The sequence below is a fragment of the Battus philenor genome, unplaced genomic scaffold, assembly GCF_028537555.1.
Source record: "Battus philenor isolate CCGP_79_NKW_IND1 unplaced genomic scaffold, ilBatPhil1.0.hap1 SCAF_10, whole genome shotgun sequence".
NCBI lineage: Eukaryota > Metazoa > Arthropoda > Insecta > Lepidoptera > Papilionidae > Battus > Battus philenor.
Window position 1 is genome coordinate 7,135,545 of NW_027181662.1, and position 20,346 is coordinate 7,155,890.

The 20,346-nt window shown below is 29.8% G+C and overlaps 2 protein-coding genes across 2 annotated transcripts; one reads left to right on the forward strand and one right to left on the reverse strand.

The window, feature by feature from the left end:
• The first annotated feature begins 1,062 nt into the window (after window positions 1–1,062).
• Window positions 1,063–16,112, forward strand: Prp18 (pre-mRNA processing factor 18). The gene is given in 18 exon segments (XM_068766394.1): window positions 1,063–1,232; window positions 1,473–1,599; window positions 1,930–2,102; window positions 2,253–2,333; window positions 2,894–3,028; window positions 3,901–4,113; window positions 5,161–5,449; window positions 6,140–6,442; window positions 6,793–7,022; window positions 8,269–8,375; window positions 8,819–9,038; window positions 10,559–10,715; window positions 11,693–11,802; window positions 12,335–12,481; window positions 12,781–12,905; window positions 13,025–13,154; window positions 13,433–13,578; window positions 13,968–16,112. Coding segments are annotated over 18 exon segments (3,867 nt in total). The 5' UTR covers window positions 1,063–1,169; the 3' UTR covers window positions 15,079–16,112.
• Window positions 16,113–16,273: 161 nt separating this feature from the next.
• Window positions 16,274–17,766, reverse strand: LOC137923199 (mitochondrial transcription rescue factor 1). The gene is made up of 4 exons (XM_068766380.1): window positions 17,497–17,766; window positions 16,860–17,005; window positions 16,581–16,653; window positions 16,274–16,498 (listed from the first exon to the last, which is right to left on the reverse strand). The coding sequence occupies exons 1-4, from the start codon at window positions 17,674–17,676 to the stop codon at window positions 16,304–16,306; spliced, it is 594 nt and encodes a 197-aa protein (XP_068622481.1). The 5' UTR covers window positions 17,677–17,766; the 3' UTR covers window positions 16,274–16,303.
• Window positions 17,767–20,346: the final 2,580 nt, after the last annotated feature.

The window sequence follows — 20,346 nt, forward strand, 5'->3', positions numbered from 1 at the left end:
AAATAAATTCGTTTATATACACAGATCTTTAGTGACTTTCCTCAGGATCTTAAGACCGTGGTTTTAAAAATGCTAATTGGTCCTGTATAGTTTGTATCACCAATACCGTTATTCGCAAAATTCAATTCGTAAAAATTATTATGCGGCAAAAACAGGTGCGATGATTGCTCGGAGCTTTGTGAAACTCTGGAATTATTGCAAATGTTAACAAAAGCAATCAACAAAATCTATATTTCTACTGCTAATACTTATGTGCACTCTCGCGAAATCCATAAGAAAACGTAGCTTCGTAAGGAAATCAAACTGCCGCACTATTATGGACCACTTAGCTAAGTATCAATTAACGGTCAACACATTGTCTTCTCTCTTGATAGTCAATAAATGTCGTTGTATGAGGTACACTAAAAATCGCCGGTTAAGCAACCATTACGAAATTCGTATTAACGCATACCAAAATGTTATAAATTAGGTACGTAATTAAGTTTTTCTCCCCGGAAAAAAGGATTAATGTGTAATAGAGTGTACTTTTGAATTTACTGTTTATAGCAGAAATCTTAAAAACTGTTCTACAATAATTATGTAGGTATTTAAATGTAATCCAAACCCTTTATTTTGAAAAGAGTGCGACAGGTCATTGCTCAATTATAAAGAACATTATTCTTTTAGGACGTGTTAAACCTTAAAATAAAGTAAACAGCTTTGTATTAAAACATGGTGTTTATCAAGATTTATAAATCTTTTTGTCAACACCACCGTAATGTAATTGAAGTAGATTTTTATAAGAAACTTTATATAAAAAATCATTTATAATTTTTACTTAAGCTTTTATTTATATGATTTTCTGTTAGAAAAAATTAACCTTAAATGAGCATTACAGCTTTGGAATATAATTTCCTCCAAAAATTACAGTTCTAAATATTTATACAAATTAGAATGACAAATTGTTCTTATATGATAAACCTGTGTTAAATTTTTCGTTTACTTAATTTTTGTACGAATATTTATAGTCTGTAACTGTCACTGACATGACATGTTGATATTAAAAATTAGTTTATTATTCAAAGAAAGCAGAGATATTAAGTAAAAATCAACCAATTAGTTAAATTGGAAATAATAATAAATTATACTTTCATTGTTATAAGAGTGTATTTATCAACGATTTAGTTGCAATGGATATTTTGAAAGCAGAGATAGAAAGAAAACGAAAACTTCTTGAAGAAAAGAATATTTTGGTTTGTAACTTTGCGTAAAAATACTTGTTAATGGGAATCCGAAATGAATTTAATTCTTATTGAATTTGTAAAAGCGATTTAAAATTACAGTGAATAATAGAAATATGTTGTGTATTATTATTTTGCATTTTATTTCTCGTCCAATGATGGGGTCCATTAAAAATAATATTCCTTCTAAATTTTTGGTCTCTTATCAACTATGTTTATTAAAACAAACTTATCTTTTATTTTTATATACAGAACCCATCCAAAAAGTACTTCAAGAGGGGTGAACTTATAGCAAAAGAGCAAGAGGCTTATTTTAAAAAATATGGAGTAAAAGTCGAGGAATATAATAAAGATGATTCTGTAGAAACTCAGCAAAAAGGTAACTGCTTTATTCTTTATTTGTTTAATATCTGTTTGTTTGGGACTTTATTCCATATGATTAAACATAGTCATTGTGTTATTATAAGTTTAGTTTATCACTGTACTCTCATCATTCAATTTACATCATTAAACTTCTTTTTTAAAATATGAGTTTTTAACACACATGTAGATATTTTTTATATTTATTATTAATAAAAGCTTATTTTTATTACATTATTAAAAGTTTTATTTTTTTTTATTAATGAAAAGCTTCTGATTATAGCTACATTTTTGTTGAAGTGTATACTTATTCCGAAGATAAACTATTTAGATTTTTTAAATCTTACAGCAAACAAAATAGAAAATGAATCTGAACAAACAGACAGTGCAACATTACCTAGAACTGAAGTTATAAAAAGGCTAAGAGAACGAGGTCATCCAATTGTTTTATTTGGTGAAAATGAAGTACAATCCTTTAGACGACTTAGAAGAATAGAAATCCAGGAACCAGAAGCAAACAGGGTATGTTTACTATAAAAATCTTTATTGGATTATAAAAGAAATATGTGGAGAATTGTTTCTTCCTTTTAATATGTCAGAAAGTAAAGATTTTTATTAAATAAGATCAAATAATACATGTGTAAAAAGTATTCATTTGTTTCATATTTATAGGGGTTAAGAAATGACTTTCAAGAAGCTATGGAAAAAGTGGATCAAGCCTACTTAGATGAAATATTAGCTCTAGGAACACAAGTAAGTACCTATTTTAATAGAAAATTCAATAATTTAATTAAAAAAATAGTCATATGCTACAAGTTTATTTTGTAAATGTAAGATAAGCTGATAACCAATGGCTATACAAGCTGAAAGCTCTCGAGTAGCAACCATGACCTGGTATGTGCCGTGCCGTAACCATGTGCCGTGGCTAAGCCCATGGATGAATGAACCTGGAGCAAGATCTGTTATCATAGTGATCTTTGGGAGAGACTTGCATTGGGTGTAGCTGAAGAAAAAAGAAGAGCAAACTAAGTCTGATAATAGATAAATATCAAGCCAATGTTCTGTCTTCTTGGGAAATGAATCAGTAAAAATTAAAAACAGAAAATTACTTTTTCAACAATTTGTGTTTTAATAAGAACATTAATCAGAAGTTATATACAGTATTGAATTTATAGGATAACATCTTATACCAAATGTCTTGTACATGTTTATATTGTTTTTGAATATTCTCACAAATTAATCTTGTATTCAAGTCTTTTTATTTAGTATTCTTTTAATTTACAACATAAAATATCAATATATCTTTATTTCAGAATAACAGTGAAAAAGCTAATAAGGATGATGATTTAGATGACTCGATCACCTATGAGTTTATTCAAGAAATGGCTAAAACAATGGGCCAGGGTGATAGGAATCATGATATGACTGTTATCATGACTCTGTTACAGGTTTGTTTTTTAAATATTTGATCTGAAATTAAATATTTAGCCAATGTTGAAACATTGTCAAAGTCACCCAGAAATCTATGTTTGGAGTTTTATTGCAAGATCAAATGAGGAGATTTTCATAAGAACCAAACTCCTAAACACATTTCGAAGAATTTCTTGTCGGAAGTGGCAGTGAGCTGTAAGGTTCTTGAATGACAATACAGACCCCCACTAGGTGGATAGACACTATAGTTAAGGTTGCAGTAAGCACAAACAAGCCAATCATTGGGGAAATTCTGTGCTTCCTGTGGGCGTCTATCAGCTGAAAGGAGGAAAAAGAAGACATGTTTTCTTATTGATAGCACTTTTGAAATAAACAAATTCTTGTATGAGAAACAGATAACTGTAAATTTTTCATTGTTGTTAGTACTTTAGGCTGATTTCGGCAAATAAGCAAAATTGCTTCAAGGTTAGGTTTAATCTAGGCAACCCAACTTCTCAAATGAAAGGCTTCGCAGAGAAAGAAAGTAGGTGGCCCTGTAGATTCCTTAACCCTGTATCCTTTCTCTGCACATAGGACTGTGCTGTTAAGACCTTTTCACCAAATATGGTTCAGGTCGCGACAGATAACTAGTTTAGTGTGTATATGTTGACTAAAAATAGGTGGTGTGTAGTTGCAGACTCAGAATATATCTTTAGTCAAATGTATATTATAAGTACCTGATATAGTAAAAATATAATTTTTATCTTACTCTAGTTATTATAGTGAATAACATTAAAAAATGTCCACAGATAGGTTTTAAAATTGTCAATTTGTAATGAGATGAAAATTATGTAAATATTTTAGATTTTCCCAGAAACATTACAAAATTTCAAACATGTTTATTTTACAGTTTCTCCTAAAAATGTGGGGTCAGCAACTTAATTCGGCAACAGCTGCAGAGAAAACTTCTGTAAAACACAAAATGGCAAGAGCAACTTACACACAAACTCAAGTTTACTTGAAACCTCTGACAAGGAAACTTAAAAAAAAGAGTCTACCAGAGGACATTTGTGATAGTCTTATGGAAATCACAAAACATCTCCTGGAAAGAAATTATATAATGGTAATATTTTACATACATAACCATGGTGGTTGAGCAATTGAGATTAACACTAAGTGATTAAGTATATAAGATTGCCACTCACAAACAAGTTTCCAGAGGTTATGCAGCAGTATCCTCTATTGTTATAAAAACACACTACGGCTTCCAACTTGCCTGCCAAATGTGGCGATTAAGGTAAATCCTACCATAGATATTCTCTGGATAAGCCATGCGATGGGCGTCACTCGGTTGAAACAACAACAAGCACATTGAGCAGAAAAGTAACACTTTGGCATAGATGGTCTGATTTCACTTTTGTAGAGCATTGTCTTGAGCCAAAGATGGTAAGTGTTCCGACAGATTCATGTTAGATAGTTAAATCTGTCTGTTTTTTTCTTTAAAAAAATATTTCTCACGAGAGATATTTTTGATAGGCTAAATCAAACCATGTTTGGTTTTTAGGAAATACACCTGATATTTTATAAAAATAATTCCAAAAAATAGTAAATAATTTTTACTGTTCTTTTAATTAGGATTACTGATCCTAATTATCAATAAAATTTCTAGAACGTTTTGTTGAAGCATCCTATAGGCTAAACAATTTCATTTCTATTCTTATTGTGTAAATGTTCTAATAGATTACCCTTCCTTTACACACGTGATATAATTAAATATTTACACAATCATAACCTATGATCAGTTGTACTGAAAGGTATTTTTATTTTTTGATAACATATATTCCACCATTGGATATTGGTCACCTCCATAGGAGATTCCTCCAATAAGAGCGGTTGGAAGAAACCTGGAGCTAGCGTTCTCCGCGAGTGAGATATTTACCTGCCTTGTAGGTGAAAGTCTTATGCTGCTATTTTTCTCCTATCATTCTACACAGAATCTGAAATTTTTGTGATTCTCAGAAAATCATTCATTATATATGTTAATTTATATTATGGTACTCAGAAAAAATTTAGGACATTTTGAATTGTAGTTGATGATTCATTGTGAATTTAACCAAAAAAAAATTATAGGTATGTCCTACAATGTTAATAGTTTTTATATTTGTTGCAGGCGAGTGACGCTTATTTGCAAATGGCAATAGGGAACGCTCCTTGGCCAATAGGGGTAACTATGGTTGGTATTCACGCACGTACAGGTCGTGAAAAGATTTTCTCAAAAAATGTGGCTCATGTAATGAATGACGAAACACAACGTAAATATATACAAGCTTTAAAAAGACTCATGACAAAATGCCAAGAATATTTCCCAACGGATCCATCACGATGTGTTGAATATAATACTATCAAATAATAATAAAAATATGTGTACAGTATAAATATACAATTAACAATAATCGATAGTTGTTTTTTTTTATGTTTATCGAAATTCTTTATGTACTGAAATTATTAGATACCAGTCGATTATTTTTTGATCTTATTTTATTGCCTTTCAAGACGTTTAGTTTTCAACTTATTTCGTATGGTCGATATTTTACATTGTAAATTTTTAGCCTCCCTAATTAGCGGGTTAAATTAATTTAAGCATGAAAATGGTGATGTATTTATTTTTAACGTACTATTACCATCAGTCATTAGTATTAATAATTTTAAAAAAAATTATATGAAAATTATTGGACAATTTTATTATTGACATTTATTTTTAAAAAAGCAAATTAAATTGTAATAATTACTGATTATTTGTAATCACTTCAAATTGAAATCAATAAAACACTATAATAAACAAGTAAAACTACGATTGTAAAATACGCCGGCTGAAATTGACTTGGTAACACTAAACATCAATGTCACTTTCAAAATATATTTCTAGTTTAAAACTCGCTAAAATGCCCTATTTAATTATAATGACTTTATTTACTTTCTTATAAAGTTAATTTTCATGTTAAGTTTTATACAATGATTCTTGATTATTTAATAAAGTTTCACTTACAAGATTGTATCAATATTATATCACAATTAGACAATTTAGGATATTATTGCATCAAAATCGAGTAACTATAAATTCTCAAAAATGTTTTTTAATATGATCTAAGTAATTTCAAATAACCTTTAAATTTCTTACAGTTTTATGAAATTATTTGAAATATATCCAGATGTAGGCGACAAAGTTCTTTGTAATTCCATACAAAGCTTACCTATTTGTAATGGAGATGTTATAAAAGCACAACAAACAATACTTGAAAATGATGAATACAAGCCATTAGTACGTAATCTTAAATATTCCATTTTAAAAAGAAATGTAAAAGTAAGATTTTATGGTTTGCCAGTTTGTCCAGAGTTACATCGCACAATATTTCCTAAAAATGTGGATTTGGGATGTTTTATTAAAGTATCAGGTATGATATCGCAATATTTTAATGTAAAAATAGTGATTAAGCTTTGAACATAAAATTGATTGATTTCATATTTATAAATCTCCTTATATTATGATTAAAGTTTATCTCAGATTTATATGTAAAAGACAGATGTATTAAGATATTTTTACATAAAATTGTTGTACCTCATCTTGAGTATGCGCATGGTAAGCCATGTGGAAGTGCCGGCTAGACAGTTCCATCAGTCTACCATCAAGTCGTGCTGTTTTATTCTTGGCTCCCACAAAGCTGTGGTCTACCAAGGCATAGTACAGCAGTTTCAGTCGCACTATAGCTTTAATAGACTAAACAATATCAAATTTTGGTTAAAGGGACGGTTGTAAGAGTTACACAAACAAAAATGTTAGAATACCAAAGGAAATATGTATGCATGAAGTGTAAATATGAAAATATGGTAGAGGCTGACTTTGAGAATCGTTACATATTAAAGACTCCTTCTAAATGTGGCAATACTGAGATGAGATGCAGATGTACTATGTTTACACAAGTGAATCTAGTATCAAGAGAACATTGCAGAGACTATCAGGAATTAAAAATACAAGTAATTATTGATTGCAATATTATCATTATTGTAAGCTTTGATTAATTGATAAAGGAATGAATGAATTCCAATGTTGTTCAGAGGATTGGTAGAGAATTAACTAAAGAAGCTTTTTGTCTATGTATTGCATGTTAAGACATCAGACAACATCTATATATTGTATGTTAAGCCTTGCAGCATTTGTACATCATATATGAAGACCTGTGGTTGTTTTTTAAAATAGTTTGACAAAATATCTTAAAAGGTTTTTACCAGTAGAAGTTTAACATAAACCGCTTGCATTGCTAACGCTTATCTCATACAAGATTTGTGTTCCTGACATCATAAGAGAAACTAATTCTTTTTTATTTTAATTGTTCTCACTGGGAGTGGTACTGCTCCTTAATGGGTGCAAAATCATGTGTATGGTTGGGGGTACAAATGGGTGGCATTATGAAATTGGTCTATTTTGATGAAAAAACATTTTTTTTAACCATGTAAGAGTTGTAACTTCTTAGCGTTCTTTCAGGTGAATTAATTAATTACATTGTAAGAAGAGGGGCTGGGTACAATGCTTGATAATTACAACCTTTATAGCTGGCTTTAGGAGACCTTGCAATGCATTGGTGTACACTTTTACTTACTACTACTACTACTTTTACAACCTCTTTCTGCCCATTTGGAAACACCTTCAGGAAATGAGCTGATGTTCATTGTCGACGGGCTTAAATACTGCAGTGGGTTATATGGAAATACTGTTTTTACACCACTGGCTTACTTTCATCACATAGAAATTGTTCAAAAATTTTATCCTTGTTATTTTGTCAACTAGTTTGTAGTACTTGTTCATCAAAGTTGTGTGTTTGTTAGGTAAATTTGTTTCCAAGGGAATAAGGGGTAAGTTTTATTACTACTACATGTTTCAATGTTCTAGAAAATAAGAATAAGTCTAGTCTAGAAGACATCACTGCTATGTCCCCAGTGATTCTTTACTGTTTCTCATATGTTAGAACATCAGGAACTGCTTCCAAGAAAGGACAATGCTTTGACTGTAATTTAATTTTATTGCTTTCTTGTACAACTTATTTTTTTTTTACTTAACACAATGGCGTAAAGAATGTCGGAATATTTTTCTTATAAAGGTATATCTATAAAACTTGTTTCTCAACCTTTTAGACAAATATATTCCAGTAGGTCTATATTTTGTAGGCCTATTACTACTGTAAGATAGTATTTTGATTACAATTTACAATATTATTAATTTTAGGAACAAGTAAATAAACTCAGCATAGGTACTATTCCTGGATCAATGTGGGTAGTACTTGAAGATGATCTAGTAGACTGTAGCAAACCTGGTGATGATGTTAATATATGGTGAGTATTTTATGCAATATTATAAATGTATTTTTCATAATAAATCTCAAGATTACACATACATCTTATATTACATTGTTTTGCAACTAAAAATTCTCCTACTCAGTGTCGACTATCTCGTCATGTTATAAAATGATGTATTAGAATAGCCTTGTATACTTACTACTTCTTTGCCCAGCACTAATACTTTCTGTAGTGGTAGTAATTGCAACCAACGAAGCCGAGCCCGTGTCAGGCAACCTCATTACGCCCAACATTACATGTGAATTGACGGTACAACCTGAACCCTTAAGCTAAGTTAGATGTTTGGGCTTACATCTCAGTACCCTGCTCCTCAAGCATTTTGAATCTATAAAAGCCAATAAGGCAATTGAGTTAATCGTGACAGTAAAGAAAAAATACAAGGTAGTTGTTGGTAAAACAAAATCTTATCTATGTTACAGTGGAACGGTTCGACGGCGGTGGCGACCATCAGTGCAAAATAAAAAATCAGAAGTTGAGTTAGTACTGCACGCTAACTACATAGAAGTGTCTAACGCACAGAGATCTGAGGTGATAGCGACGGCTCCTGATATCAAAGATTGCTTCAATGAGTTTTGGGGCAAATTTGAATCATGTCCATTAAAAGGCAGAGACCAAATTCTGGCCTCTGTATGTCCACAGGTAATGAACGAAAAATCCTCTAGCTTGCATATAATGATTCTTTAGCCGATAGACGCCCTCCGCAATACAAAGGCCTCTCACAAAGATCGCCACGATGACTGGCCTTGCGCTGTTCGCGTCCAGCGACTTTCCGCGTCCTTAATTGTCTCGTCGGTCCACCTAGTGAGGGCCTACTAGCTCGTGGTCGCCACACGAGAACCTTTGAGTTTCTCTGAGCTAAGTCGGTGACTTTGATTCTTTTGCAGATCTCATTTCTCATTCGATTTTGCAGCGAAACTCTGGCATAGGCTTTCTATTGTTCTCTGCGTGGCCTTGAGTCTTCTTATGAGCTTCATCTTAAACGACCATGTCTCAGATCCGTTTGTCACCACCGGTAAAACATACTGGTCAAAGACTCGTTTTTAGGCAATGTGGTATTTTGGACCAGAAGTTCGGATCGAAATTTTCTATTTATTCATTTTTAAACCTATGTGTATACGAAATAATAAAGATGTACTTAAGATTAGCATTATATATAAAGATAAGCTGGATATACTTTTCTCTAGGCATAGGTTAAATTACTTTTTTGTAGGCAACAGTGAACAGTATTACAATACACTCCTATTTAATATCTCGGAATTATAGTTTAATAAATGTAATAATTTTTTTAAACAAAACTTTGTAAAAAAAATCCTATTTTAGTGTGAAGAATTCATTAAATATCCTGAAAACTACCAAAAAAATCCGTTTGTTGTGGACTCTTTTAGATCTGAGCGCGATTGCAACTCTCGAGGTTACAACAGTTTGAAGATGCCATTACAGAAGAGTTCAATCTGATTCAAGTTTCTATCAAATTGAGATTTTCTTAGAATTCTTCTCAAAGCATACACAAGTAGGCACTCTAAATATTTGGATAACAATGAAGAAATAAATACTTCTGTAAGAAACTAATAAAATTTATGATATTTACATAGTACCTGTTTTGAACAGTACATAAGAAAAGCACTTAGGTTTATATTTATGATATTAGAGTTGAGTGAATTAAAAAATAACAAAATGTGTTGCTAATTAGACATACCATTGTCTTAAAAAAGTAACTGCAAACTACTGTTCAAGATTTTGTATTTCAAAATCTAAGGTAAATAACAATACAATGCTGTAGATCGTGTCATTTAATTTCACTAGCACATCTGCAAAAGTTTTTTTTTTTTTGGCAACGAAAAGCTTTAAAACTTCAAACCTATTTCCTATTTGTATAAAGTGATCACTGAAATATGTTACATTAATTTATATTTTCTTTAAATACAGGTTCTTCTGTCAGCACTAAGTCTGCAAGGACAGATAGCAAAGAATAATTAATTTTAAAGTTTAGTAATACAAATTTTTAAAAAGCTTTCCCTCTATGTTGTCATTGCATTTTCAATATTTCTGTAACCACTGATTTTTGGGTAGGAAGTTCCATACAATAATTGATAGCTATACATTCACCGCTCTATAGCTTGTATACCTATAACTAATCAACCTATTGTTTGTTTTTCTAGGTATATGGTTTACATCTAGTCAAACTTGCTGTGATGCTTACAATAATAACTGGGTCTAATCATGTTTTAGAGGATGAATCTAATAAATTAGCGAATGATGATACATATGCAATGCATGTCAGAGGCCAGTGTCATTTGCTATTAGTTGGTGATCCAGGTAAACATAATGTTTTAATATACTTTTAAAGTAAAAAAACTACACTAAACTATAAAAGTTAAGTTTTAACTTGCATATCAAGTATCATAAATGCCAGGGGTTGCCAAGCTCCAATAGTGCAACCATTTTTCGATATATGAAATTTTTTGCGGACCGCAATTGAATACGCATTCAAAACACGCAAAATAATGTTATTTTACAAAATCCATATTTATTGAAATTATATAAACAAAAGTATAAAATATGTACATTGAAGTTAGATATAATGGCACACATATATGACAGCACTCTTAATAATACTTAAGATGTCCTTTAATTATGATCGGTATTTGGATTGCGATAATTTTATAGTGGAATAATAATAATAATTATTTACACCAGTAATTTGTTTCGATTTCCCAGGAGCTGACATAGGTAATATAAATGTACATATTGAAATAATTCGACAATCAATCACAGCCAAAATTAATCGTTCAAAGAACCGCAGTTTAGCCTCCCCTAATATACTATGTACTATGATACATACTACTATAATACTATGATATATACTTTATACATAACTGTACTAAAATTATTACTCAAACATATACTCTATTCATTCTCACCATACACACTCTATGAACCGTCTCGTAATACCCTTTCCTCTGTTTCGTTTTTTATTTTTAAATCTACTACCTCAGAATAAATAAATTAATGAAAGTTCTATAATTAGTTACATTATAGAACATTAGTTAAATCCATCCATCACATAGTAGAGCTTTGTTCTAGTTAGGATAGAGTCTTTCCCTATTCTTAAACCCTTTTGAATTCTAGGGTACCACATTCTATCTTCACATGTATATATATTTATAATCATACATATACATAGTTTCAATTATAACATTAAACCTATATTAAATACACAGACACTCACACACACATATTTTTAACAAGCCTAATTTATAGTTTATTTAAATATAAAATATTGATATTTATAGGAACTGGCAAGTCACAACTGCTTCGAGCCGGGGCCGAGTTGACGCCGAGGTCTGTTTTCACATCTGGTGCTGGAAGTACCAGAGCCGGCTTAACTTGTACAGCTCTTAAAGTAAGAAAATAGCTTACAATAGTTTTATTACACTTATCAATTCTAGTTGATCTTTTTTATTTGCTGTTCTATTATTACTACGCTATAAGATTTAAATTTGGTATATTGTCTGGCCTATGCTAGAATCAAAAAATTTAATATATAATGTTATGTTTACTTTTTATAAGTGTGTATTTCTTTTGGTCAACGTTCCACGTTTGTAGTATGCTGTAAAGCAAATGAAAAAATAAGGAAATAACAAAAATTTAGTTCAATATTAAAAAAAATGTCTTGCATTTAAATAGTATGTCGTGTAATTGAAAAAAAAAATTTACTTTCTAATGACCACACAACTTTGCTCATAAAAGTAAAAACTAAAATAAAATTATTTATATGTATATATATATATATATATATATATATATATATATATATATATATATATATATATATATAATTATGATTTGCGTCTTGTTGTCCTGCTAGTATAATTTTCACAACAGAAGTTTGTAAATAGATAAATTTTACAATGTAATTTCTCTTTCTTGTCCAGGAAGATGGTGAATGGCAATTAGAAGCAGGTGCTTTAGTTCTGTCGGATGGAGGTGTCTGCTGTATAGATGAGATCTCACATCTGAGGGAACACGACCGGACTGCTATACACGAAGCAATGGAACAACAAACTATTTCTGTTGCTAAGGTTATTATAATCATTTTCAAATCTTCAATCATTTCTTGTACTATATGGTATGATTGGTTAGAGTTGTAAAAGCTTTAAAGTGGTATTTATAGCTCATTTATCAAAAAGCTTTAAAGCTTGTTACACTTATTTTCAACTACCTTACGTAAAGTAATCACTCTATGTTATGTAAAATTAATTTAATGTATGTTATGTAAAAAATATTTTTAAGTAATCTGAATTTTGATAGACAAAATTAGGTATATTCACAAAAACCTCTTATACCTGTAAATAAGGACACTGTATAATTTTTTATTCAGGCTGGTATTGTTTGCAAATTGAATACACGTTGTGCTGTGATAGCCGCATGTAATCCTAAAGGACATTATCAAACAGACGAACCTCTCAGTGTCAATGTGTCGCTGGGTACGCCTTTATTAAGCAGGTAAATAAACATCATGTCTTTTGATTAACAACAAAAATAATTGGCAATCAAAAAGAGTCCTGTTGAAAATTTCAAGCATTCCACTCTGATACTTTAAACCTATGCATATATTGTTTCAGATTTGACTTGATATTTATTTTACTTGATTCAAAAAACAAATCATGGGATAAACTAGTTTCGTCGTACATATTATTTGGAGAGGCTAACCAGAAAGAGTTAAAAAGTAAATGGAGTATAGAAAAGTTACAGGTAAACTTGTCAAATAAACTCTGCAAATTTATTTATTTGATATAATTTATTAATATAAGACAATAATACATCAATGCAGACGACGAACAATTGCTTGTCTGATGTGGGAGTGGGCAGCGCAAAACGAGTTATCATGACGATCTCTGGAAGAGACCTATGAGAAATATATATATATATATATATATATATACATACATATATATATATATATATATATTGATCATTGACTAATCAAATATTTAAAATTTCAAAATAGTAGTATTTTTGTAATTTTTCAGTTATACATAGGTTTAGTAGGACCAAAGCTTACAACAATGACAAAATCTGCTAACACCATACTCCAATCATATTATATGCTGCAAAGGAAATCCCAGAATAGAGATCCTTCTAGAACTACAGTTAGAATGTTGGACAGTTTAGTTCGGTTTGTATAATCCATTATTTTTAAATGTATAATGAACATTATTAAAAATAGCAGTGGTATTATATGCACATGAAATGTTTACTCTTTGTGTTGTGATCTCTTTGGTTACAACTAAATTTAATGTTAATTAATAAAGATAGATCTGAGTAGTGGGGCATATTTTTATTTGGATACTATGCTATATATGGCGAACATAGTCAACAAAGTGCTGTTTTTTGTAGGCAAAAATGTGATAAGGACAGATAATTGTTTTGTTAGAACAAGTTAACTTATTAGAAGTATTAATTTTAAATAAAGCCGTTAAGGTTGATTTTTATATTCATCTTTATCATGTATTTATGTTCTCTTTGATTAAATACAATTAGTGAATTTAATTGCCTGTATTACAGATTATCACAAGCACATTGTCGTCTTATGTATCGCAAGATTATATTACCTGTGGATGCAATAATGGCCGTATCATTAGTAGACTTATCCATGCAAGACTGCACTTTGAATGACACAATGGATGCTCTGCATTCAACTTTTAGTGCATATCCAGATTTTGATTACTTGTGTAAGGCGAAAAATATCTTGTCTCGCCTAAATCTCCCCGAAATATGGAAAGAAGAGTTGCTTTATTATGCAAAATTATTAAAAGTTGATTATAAAACTTTAGAAAGTGATATAGAAAATGAAAATACCAAACTGTTTTCAAAGTTCGACACAGTTTTGGATGACAATATCCCCCTAACAGCTTCACTAATAACTAGTTCTTATTTCAATAACAAATCCAAATCAAACAATTTTGAATTAAAATCAAAGGATAAAGAAAACAAAGACAATGATACTGATCAGCAAACTCCTGTTAGTGATAGATTAGCTGCTACACTTAAAAAACATTCCGATTTAAATAAACATCTTAAAAAACCAGTAAGTGTACCAAAAAAATATACTCGTAAAAGAAAGCAAAAAGAAATAACTGTAAACATTAACTCAGTTGCAAAAAAGATAAAGTCAAAGAAAAGGAAACGGATTAAAAACATTAATTCTTCTGGCAGTGAAGAAAATTTAGCAGATACTGCTACTATATTAAATGCCGTTCCAAGTGTCAATGATATTTTCTATGATATAGATATAGATCTGGAGGACGAAACATCAGATGTAGAACAAGATAAAAGCCAAATTGATTTAAAAGCTGTGGAACAAAATTTTAAAAAAGAAAGCAGTCCTAGCCATAACATGAATGAATCCCAACATTCTAAACCGAACCCATGTCTAGAAGGAGGAAGTAAAGATAGACAACCAGTAAGAGATGGTCTAAACTTTTTGAAACAGTTCCCGTACGTAAAAAAGCATGACCATTGTAAAGATTTAAAAGTTAATGAGAGTGTTACTAAAAATATAATTATTAAAGAAGAATTGAACAATACTAAATGTGCAGTTAAGCCATTGTCTGTATCTAACTCACAAACATCTATTTTCCAAAGTGAAGATTGTGATATAGATTTAGATATATAAGAATTTCACACTTTGTTGGATATTTACCTAAAGTAAAAATATATTCTTGTTATAGAAAATACTTTTTAAAAGATCTGTGTGATTGAAATTAATATTTATTAACTAGTTCGGTGTAGCGCTTGCCGGTTACAAAACTATACACATAGCCGAGCGTATTATGACCCTATTATGAACGCGCACGACGGAGCGTCGACTTTAGTCATCAACCAAGAAATTTTTAAGAAATCTTAACCTATATCTGCTATTACAGCTTGTAATGTAATACACTCATTACGAGTGTGTCAAAGAACAAGAAGGGCTCAATGTCGCGGCAGGTCAGAGCCGGCTGTGCATATTCACCAGTGGCTGTCAACTATGGTCGACACTTGTACTGATGTGGTTAAGTGCTTTTGTGAGACAACAAATTACACCTACTTGTGGAGTCTGGGAAATATTTCTTTACCAAACAATTGCAACCATTAAGTAACCACGATAATCTTGTTCATGTTTTACCTTTTAATTTTTAACTTCTATTCACCCATATGCTTTAAATGGATATGCACACTTCACTGCTCATTAAGGTAGCACAAGATGCTGAAGTAATTTTGTTTAAAATTAATGTATCGGATAATACAGTCTATGTAATTACAATTAATGAAACACAATAATTATCATGCAATATGTTATTAAATTTCCACTTGTCTATACAGAACTGAAACCTGGTAACTAGGCGACTTCTGTTTTCAATCCTCTAAAATGAGATTAAAATTAGAGAAATTTATTACTTTAGTATGTTATTAATTTATTTAGTATGTTGAGCATAAGAATTTTTATAAGAGATGTTGTTAGCATACCTTTGGTGATTACAATGTACAAAAAACATTTATGATAATTTTTTTTGTATACATACTATGAACAGTGTAAAAATGTCTTGAGTGATATCTGATTTACCACAAATCTCTCTTTGTGCTTATGGTACCTTGTTATTTATACTCACAATCTAGACTTACAAAACATCCTTTCATATTCAATAATTACCTTTTAACAATACATTACTATAGTAATCAGCACATAATTTAGCCACATCCATAGTTTCATAGCATAATAATGACTTAAGGTAAATAAGTAACTAAGTATAAAATTGTTGCAATATGGTAAACAAAATTGTATTAAAAAAGAATCATGTGAATAAATATTTTATTCCTTTGTTTTTTTATTACTTATTACTACTGGTATTATTAATTACTCATTGCTCGATTGAACCTTTATAAGGATCATCTTCATAATTCTCTATGAGTAAATTTTTGAATCTTCTAACAGTTACTGATATATTTTCTTCTTTTGGGACTAGATTAAGTACCTCTACACGAGATACATACAAGTGATCAGGATTGTGGGGGCTGACACTTTTTATAACATCTATTTCATTACCCAGTTTCACCTGCAAGTTTAAGGTCATTATTATTTAATTTGTTATCAAAAGAAATAATGTAAAAGTAATGTATAGTATTAAATATACATACACCATGGCTTTTTTTCATAATTTTTTTCCCATCCACTCTTATTTTGCTTTCATAGAAAACTTGTTCAATTTTACTAAAATAAACAAAATTATTATTGTAACAAAATTTATATTTCTTGGGTCAAATTTATACATCATTTAACAATTTACTGTAATATGAATAATACACTAGACTTGGTAAATTAAAACAAAAAGTAAAAATAATAAATCATACTAAAATGCAAAACAAGTAATGGGAATATGACCTAAAATAATGTTATTATTAATTTCATGTACTTACTTCCTGGAGACACCAAGAGCTGATTTGAGTATTGCATCTGTTCTCAATGTTGTTGTTTTGAATTTCACAATTTTTGAATCCTTTGTTAGTGTAGAATCATCTTCATCAAATACTTCTTGTTCATCATCAGAATCTAAGTCCTTCTGCTATTCTTGTAATTGGAAATAAGGAGAAAAATTTACTACACTTATAATAGCAAACCTGTGTTTCAAAGTAATTAGTTGATTTGCATTGGTGATAATGCCTAGATAACATTTGACTATTCGTAATATCTAGATTTTCAAAAATTCAACAATGCCTGATAATAACATTTAAACTAAACTTTTTAACATGTATGATTTAATTTTTATTAACAGCTTTCAATAAACAGACGGCTTTAGATATAATAAAGTTATGTAAGATATGTATGGTATTTTTCTATTCGAAATAGTAATGTTGGTAAAAAGATTTATAAAAAATTTTTATTATAATTGTTCTGGCTATAAGTAATCTATTAAAAAATGAGTCTTATGTTGTAGATTGATAGGCAACAGTATTATAACCGTAAATTATAAAAAACATAATTATAAAATAAAGAATGTCTTTACACCATTTTTAGAATATAGTTATAAGTAAAGAATTAGAATGAATCTTATACCTTATTAGATTTGTGTCGAATAGTGATATTTAAAATATTTGTAGGCCTATAATCCACTGGTTTTAAACAATTATGATCGACTAGGTTATTTACAGCACAGTGTCCATATTTAAATCTAATTTCTTGTTTTATAGAATTCCTTATAATGGTTATTGCCGTTCGCCGCCATAACATTGTCATTTTGAGTATTATTTATCGTATTAACTAAATTATTAACTTTGTGTGAGAAATATTAACTATTTCGAAAATAATGTAAAACAAATGTTAGTTGTGCGGGTGACAGTTTAACGTTTCTGTTGCCAGATCAGGTAACAATAATGTATGCCGATATATTGATCTTTATTACATATTGATGTTGGCACATTAATGGGTTTCAATTTAATTTCATAAAAATATTAGACGAACTTGATCGACAAAAAGTAAATAATAACTTAAAAACTCATTGGTGTAAAATGTGTCAGTCTTAAATAGATAGTACTTTTATCCCATTTTTCATGGTTTATAAGAGATGGCAATACTTGCTAATTATTTGACGGGATAAAGTTATTGTAGAGCTGGCGCACGTTTTATGAAAGTGAAACAGATGAGTAATGGGCATAAATAATTGTAAAGAAAATTTATGATGCACGGGGCTATTTTTTCAGAAGGTGTAAACAATAATTATTTTTTTACTCTGCCATCCAAAAATAATCAATTTTTTAATTGTGAGTTTCTGGGTTTGTTTATTGTTCCATATTATGAATGACAGCATTAATTTTTGGTTTTGGATCCTCCACGACATCTTTAAGTCACAGGTCATAGAAAAATTATCCAAAAGTCTAAATTTGCAACGAGCAAATAACAAACGAAGACTAATATTTTTCCCCTGTGTAAACGTATTCTTAACTAGTTATTACTAACTAAATCAGAAATATTTTGCTTATTATTTTCACTATGACGAATTAAACATATATTTAGCGAATTACATTACAATCAATCATTGAAATACTAATAGAAATATTGTTTTTGTGCATATTTGCGTATTAACCACAAAAATAATCTTTACATTTAGAGTATCGACGGTGTTTAAAGGGCATCGCAGTCTAAGGCCGTGGGAACGCATTACTCTCGAGTGTCAGCATATACATCGACATTATCTAAGTGTTGGGTCCATGTTAAGACGCAACGTAAACAACTGTCGATAAGAGAACACATTTCCTCCAGTGTAATTGGCGACGGTATTTAATATTGTAATAATTGTTGTTTACTTTTATACGTGATGTATTTTTCATTTTCTTGACCATGTTTTTTAGTTAAATTAACCAATTTTTAAGTCAATAACTGTCAGCATTATTATTTTTAAATTAGTTATAAATATCAACGCGAGTAAGTTAAGAAAGTTGGTAAAAGAGGAGTATGATTCATTTGTTAATATATAAATGTAAGCACGTTCCTATAAACAGCGCCTCGGAGTCATAAAGAAATTATGACGGGTATAATGTAACATTCTTGCGTTGATTAACTGTTGCAAAAACCAAGAGGGTAAAGTTAATAGATTATGATGCCCATAGATACTTAAAGTTTAGCGGTTTTTGTACCAATCAGAAGATACTTGAAAGCTGACAGTTAGGAGCATTTAACTTCTTATAGTAAAATATTTATCTATTTTTGATAGAAATTAAATTACAGTGTAGGTAATAAAAATAGATTTTAATTACGAACTTTCGAATTTTTTGTTTGAAAATTATAAAGAAAACTTGATTGCTCTGTGCGTGCACCTACTCGCCCGTTAAAAACCTACACACCTGCCAGAGTCAATTGAGACAATAGAAAATAATCAAGTCACATACAAATAAGTGCAGGAAATGTCCTAAGTCGAATTTTTTTTTCTTATATTTAATGTCATCGATCAAAACTATAGAGAAAAATAGTTATATAAAGTTTTTTTATGCAGTCATAAATCTCGGCGCCTATATGTTTAGAAACGATTACAATACCAAAGATCCATCACCCAGAATAAAAATAAGACCAAAGTTCTGCAGGCAAGTGTTAATAATGCTGTTTAAAAATGATGACGTCACTATATATCGTGACATCATATTTATTCAACTCTCACAACGGTGTTAATCAAATATATCAGTACAACATTTTAAAAATTAAAAGAGGAACAAAATAATAAATTTGTTTCAATACTTATTTCTGTAGGCAAGTGCTTTTAAATGATTGTGCAGCAAAAAGAAACATTTTTAATTTATACTTGGCTTTCATTTAAATAATCATTTTGCTATTTCTTATTTAACTACCTAATAACGCGATCTTTAATCGCGTTTTTAATTAGCGTTTTTAACTTGATTGGGATATTTCAACCCTCGCCATCTATTTAACACCAACTATTGATTGATAAATCCTAATACTGAACCGATTGATTATACGATTCTTAATGTTATGTTATCGAGTAACCACTTTTACCAATTAACATTGACATGAAATAAAGTAATTATTTATAATAATTAAAATTAGATGGATTAGATGTTAAATTTAAACATAAATTATGATGATATTGTTTGCGCTGATGTACATATTTATTTTAGATTTGGAACAAATGAGGCTCCTCCCAAGTTGATTTCTGGTTTGGATTACCAAGACTTAATTAAATAAAAAAAATATGAATAAGAAAGTTTTACTTAATGGTTTGATGATTTTTATTGTACTTTCAAATAATGATAAAAATAATACGTACAATTATTAACAACGTAATCTGATTTTATTAATTCCAATATGCAAAACTCGAAATTATTTTAATCAAAGAATATTGTTTTTGAGTAGCTCGAATCGTAGTTTTGTATTATTAGTTTGTTATCATTCATGAAT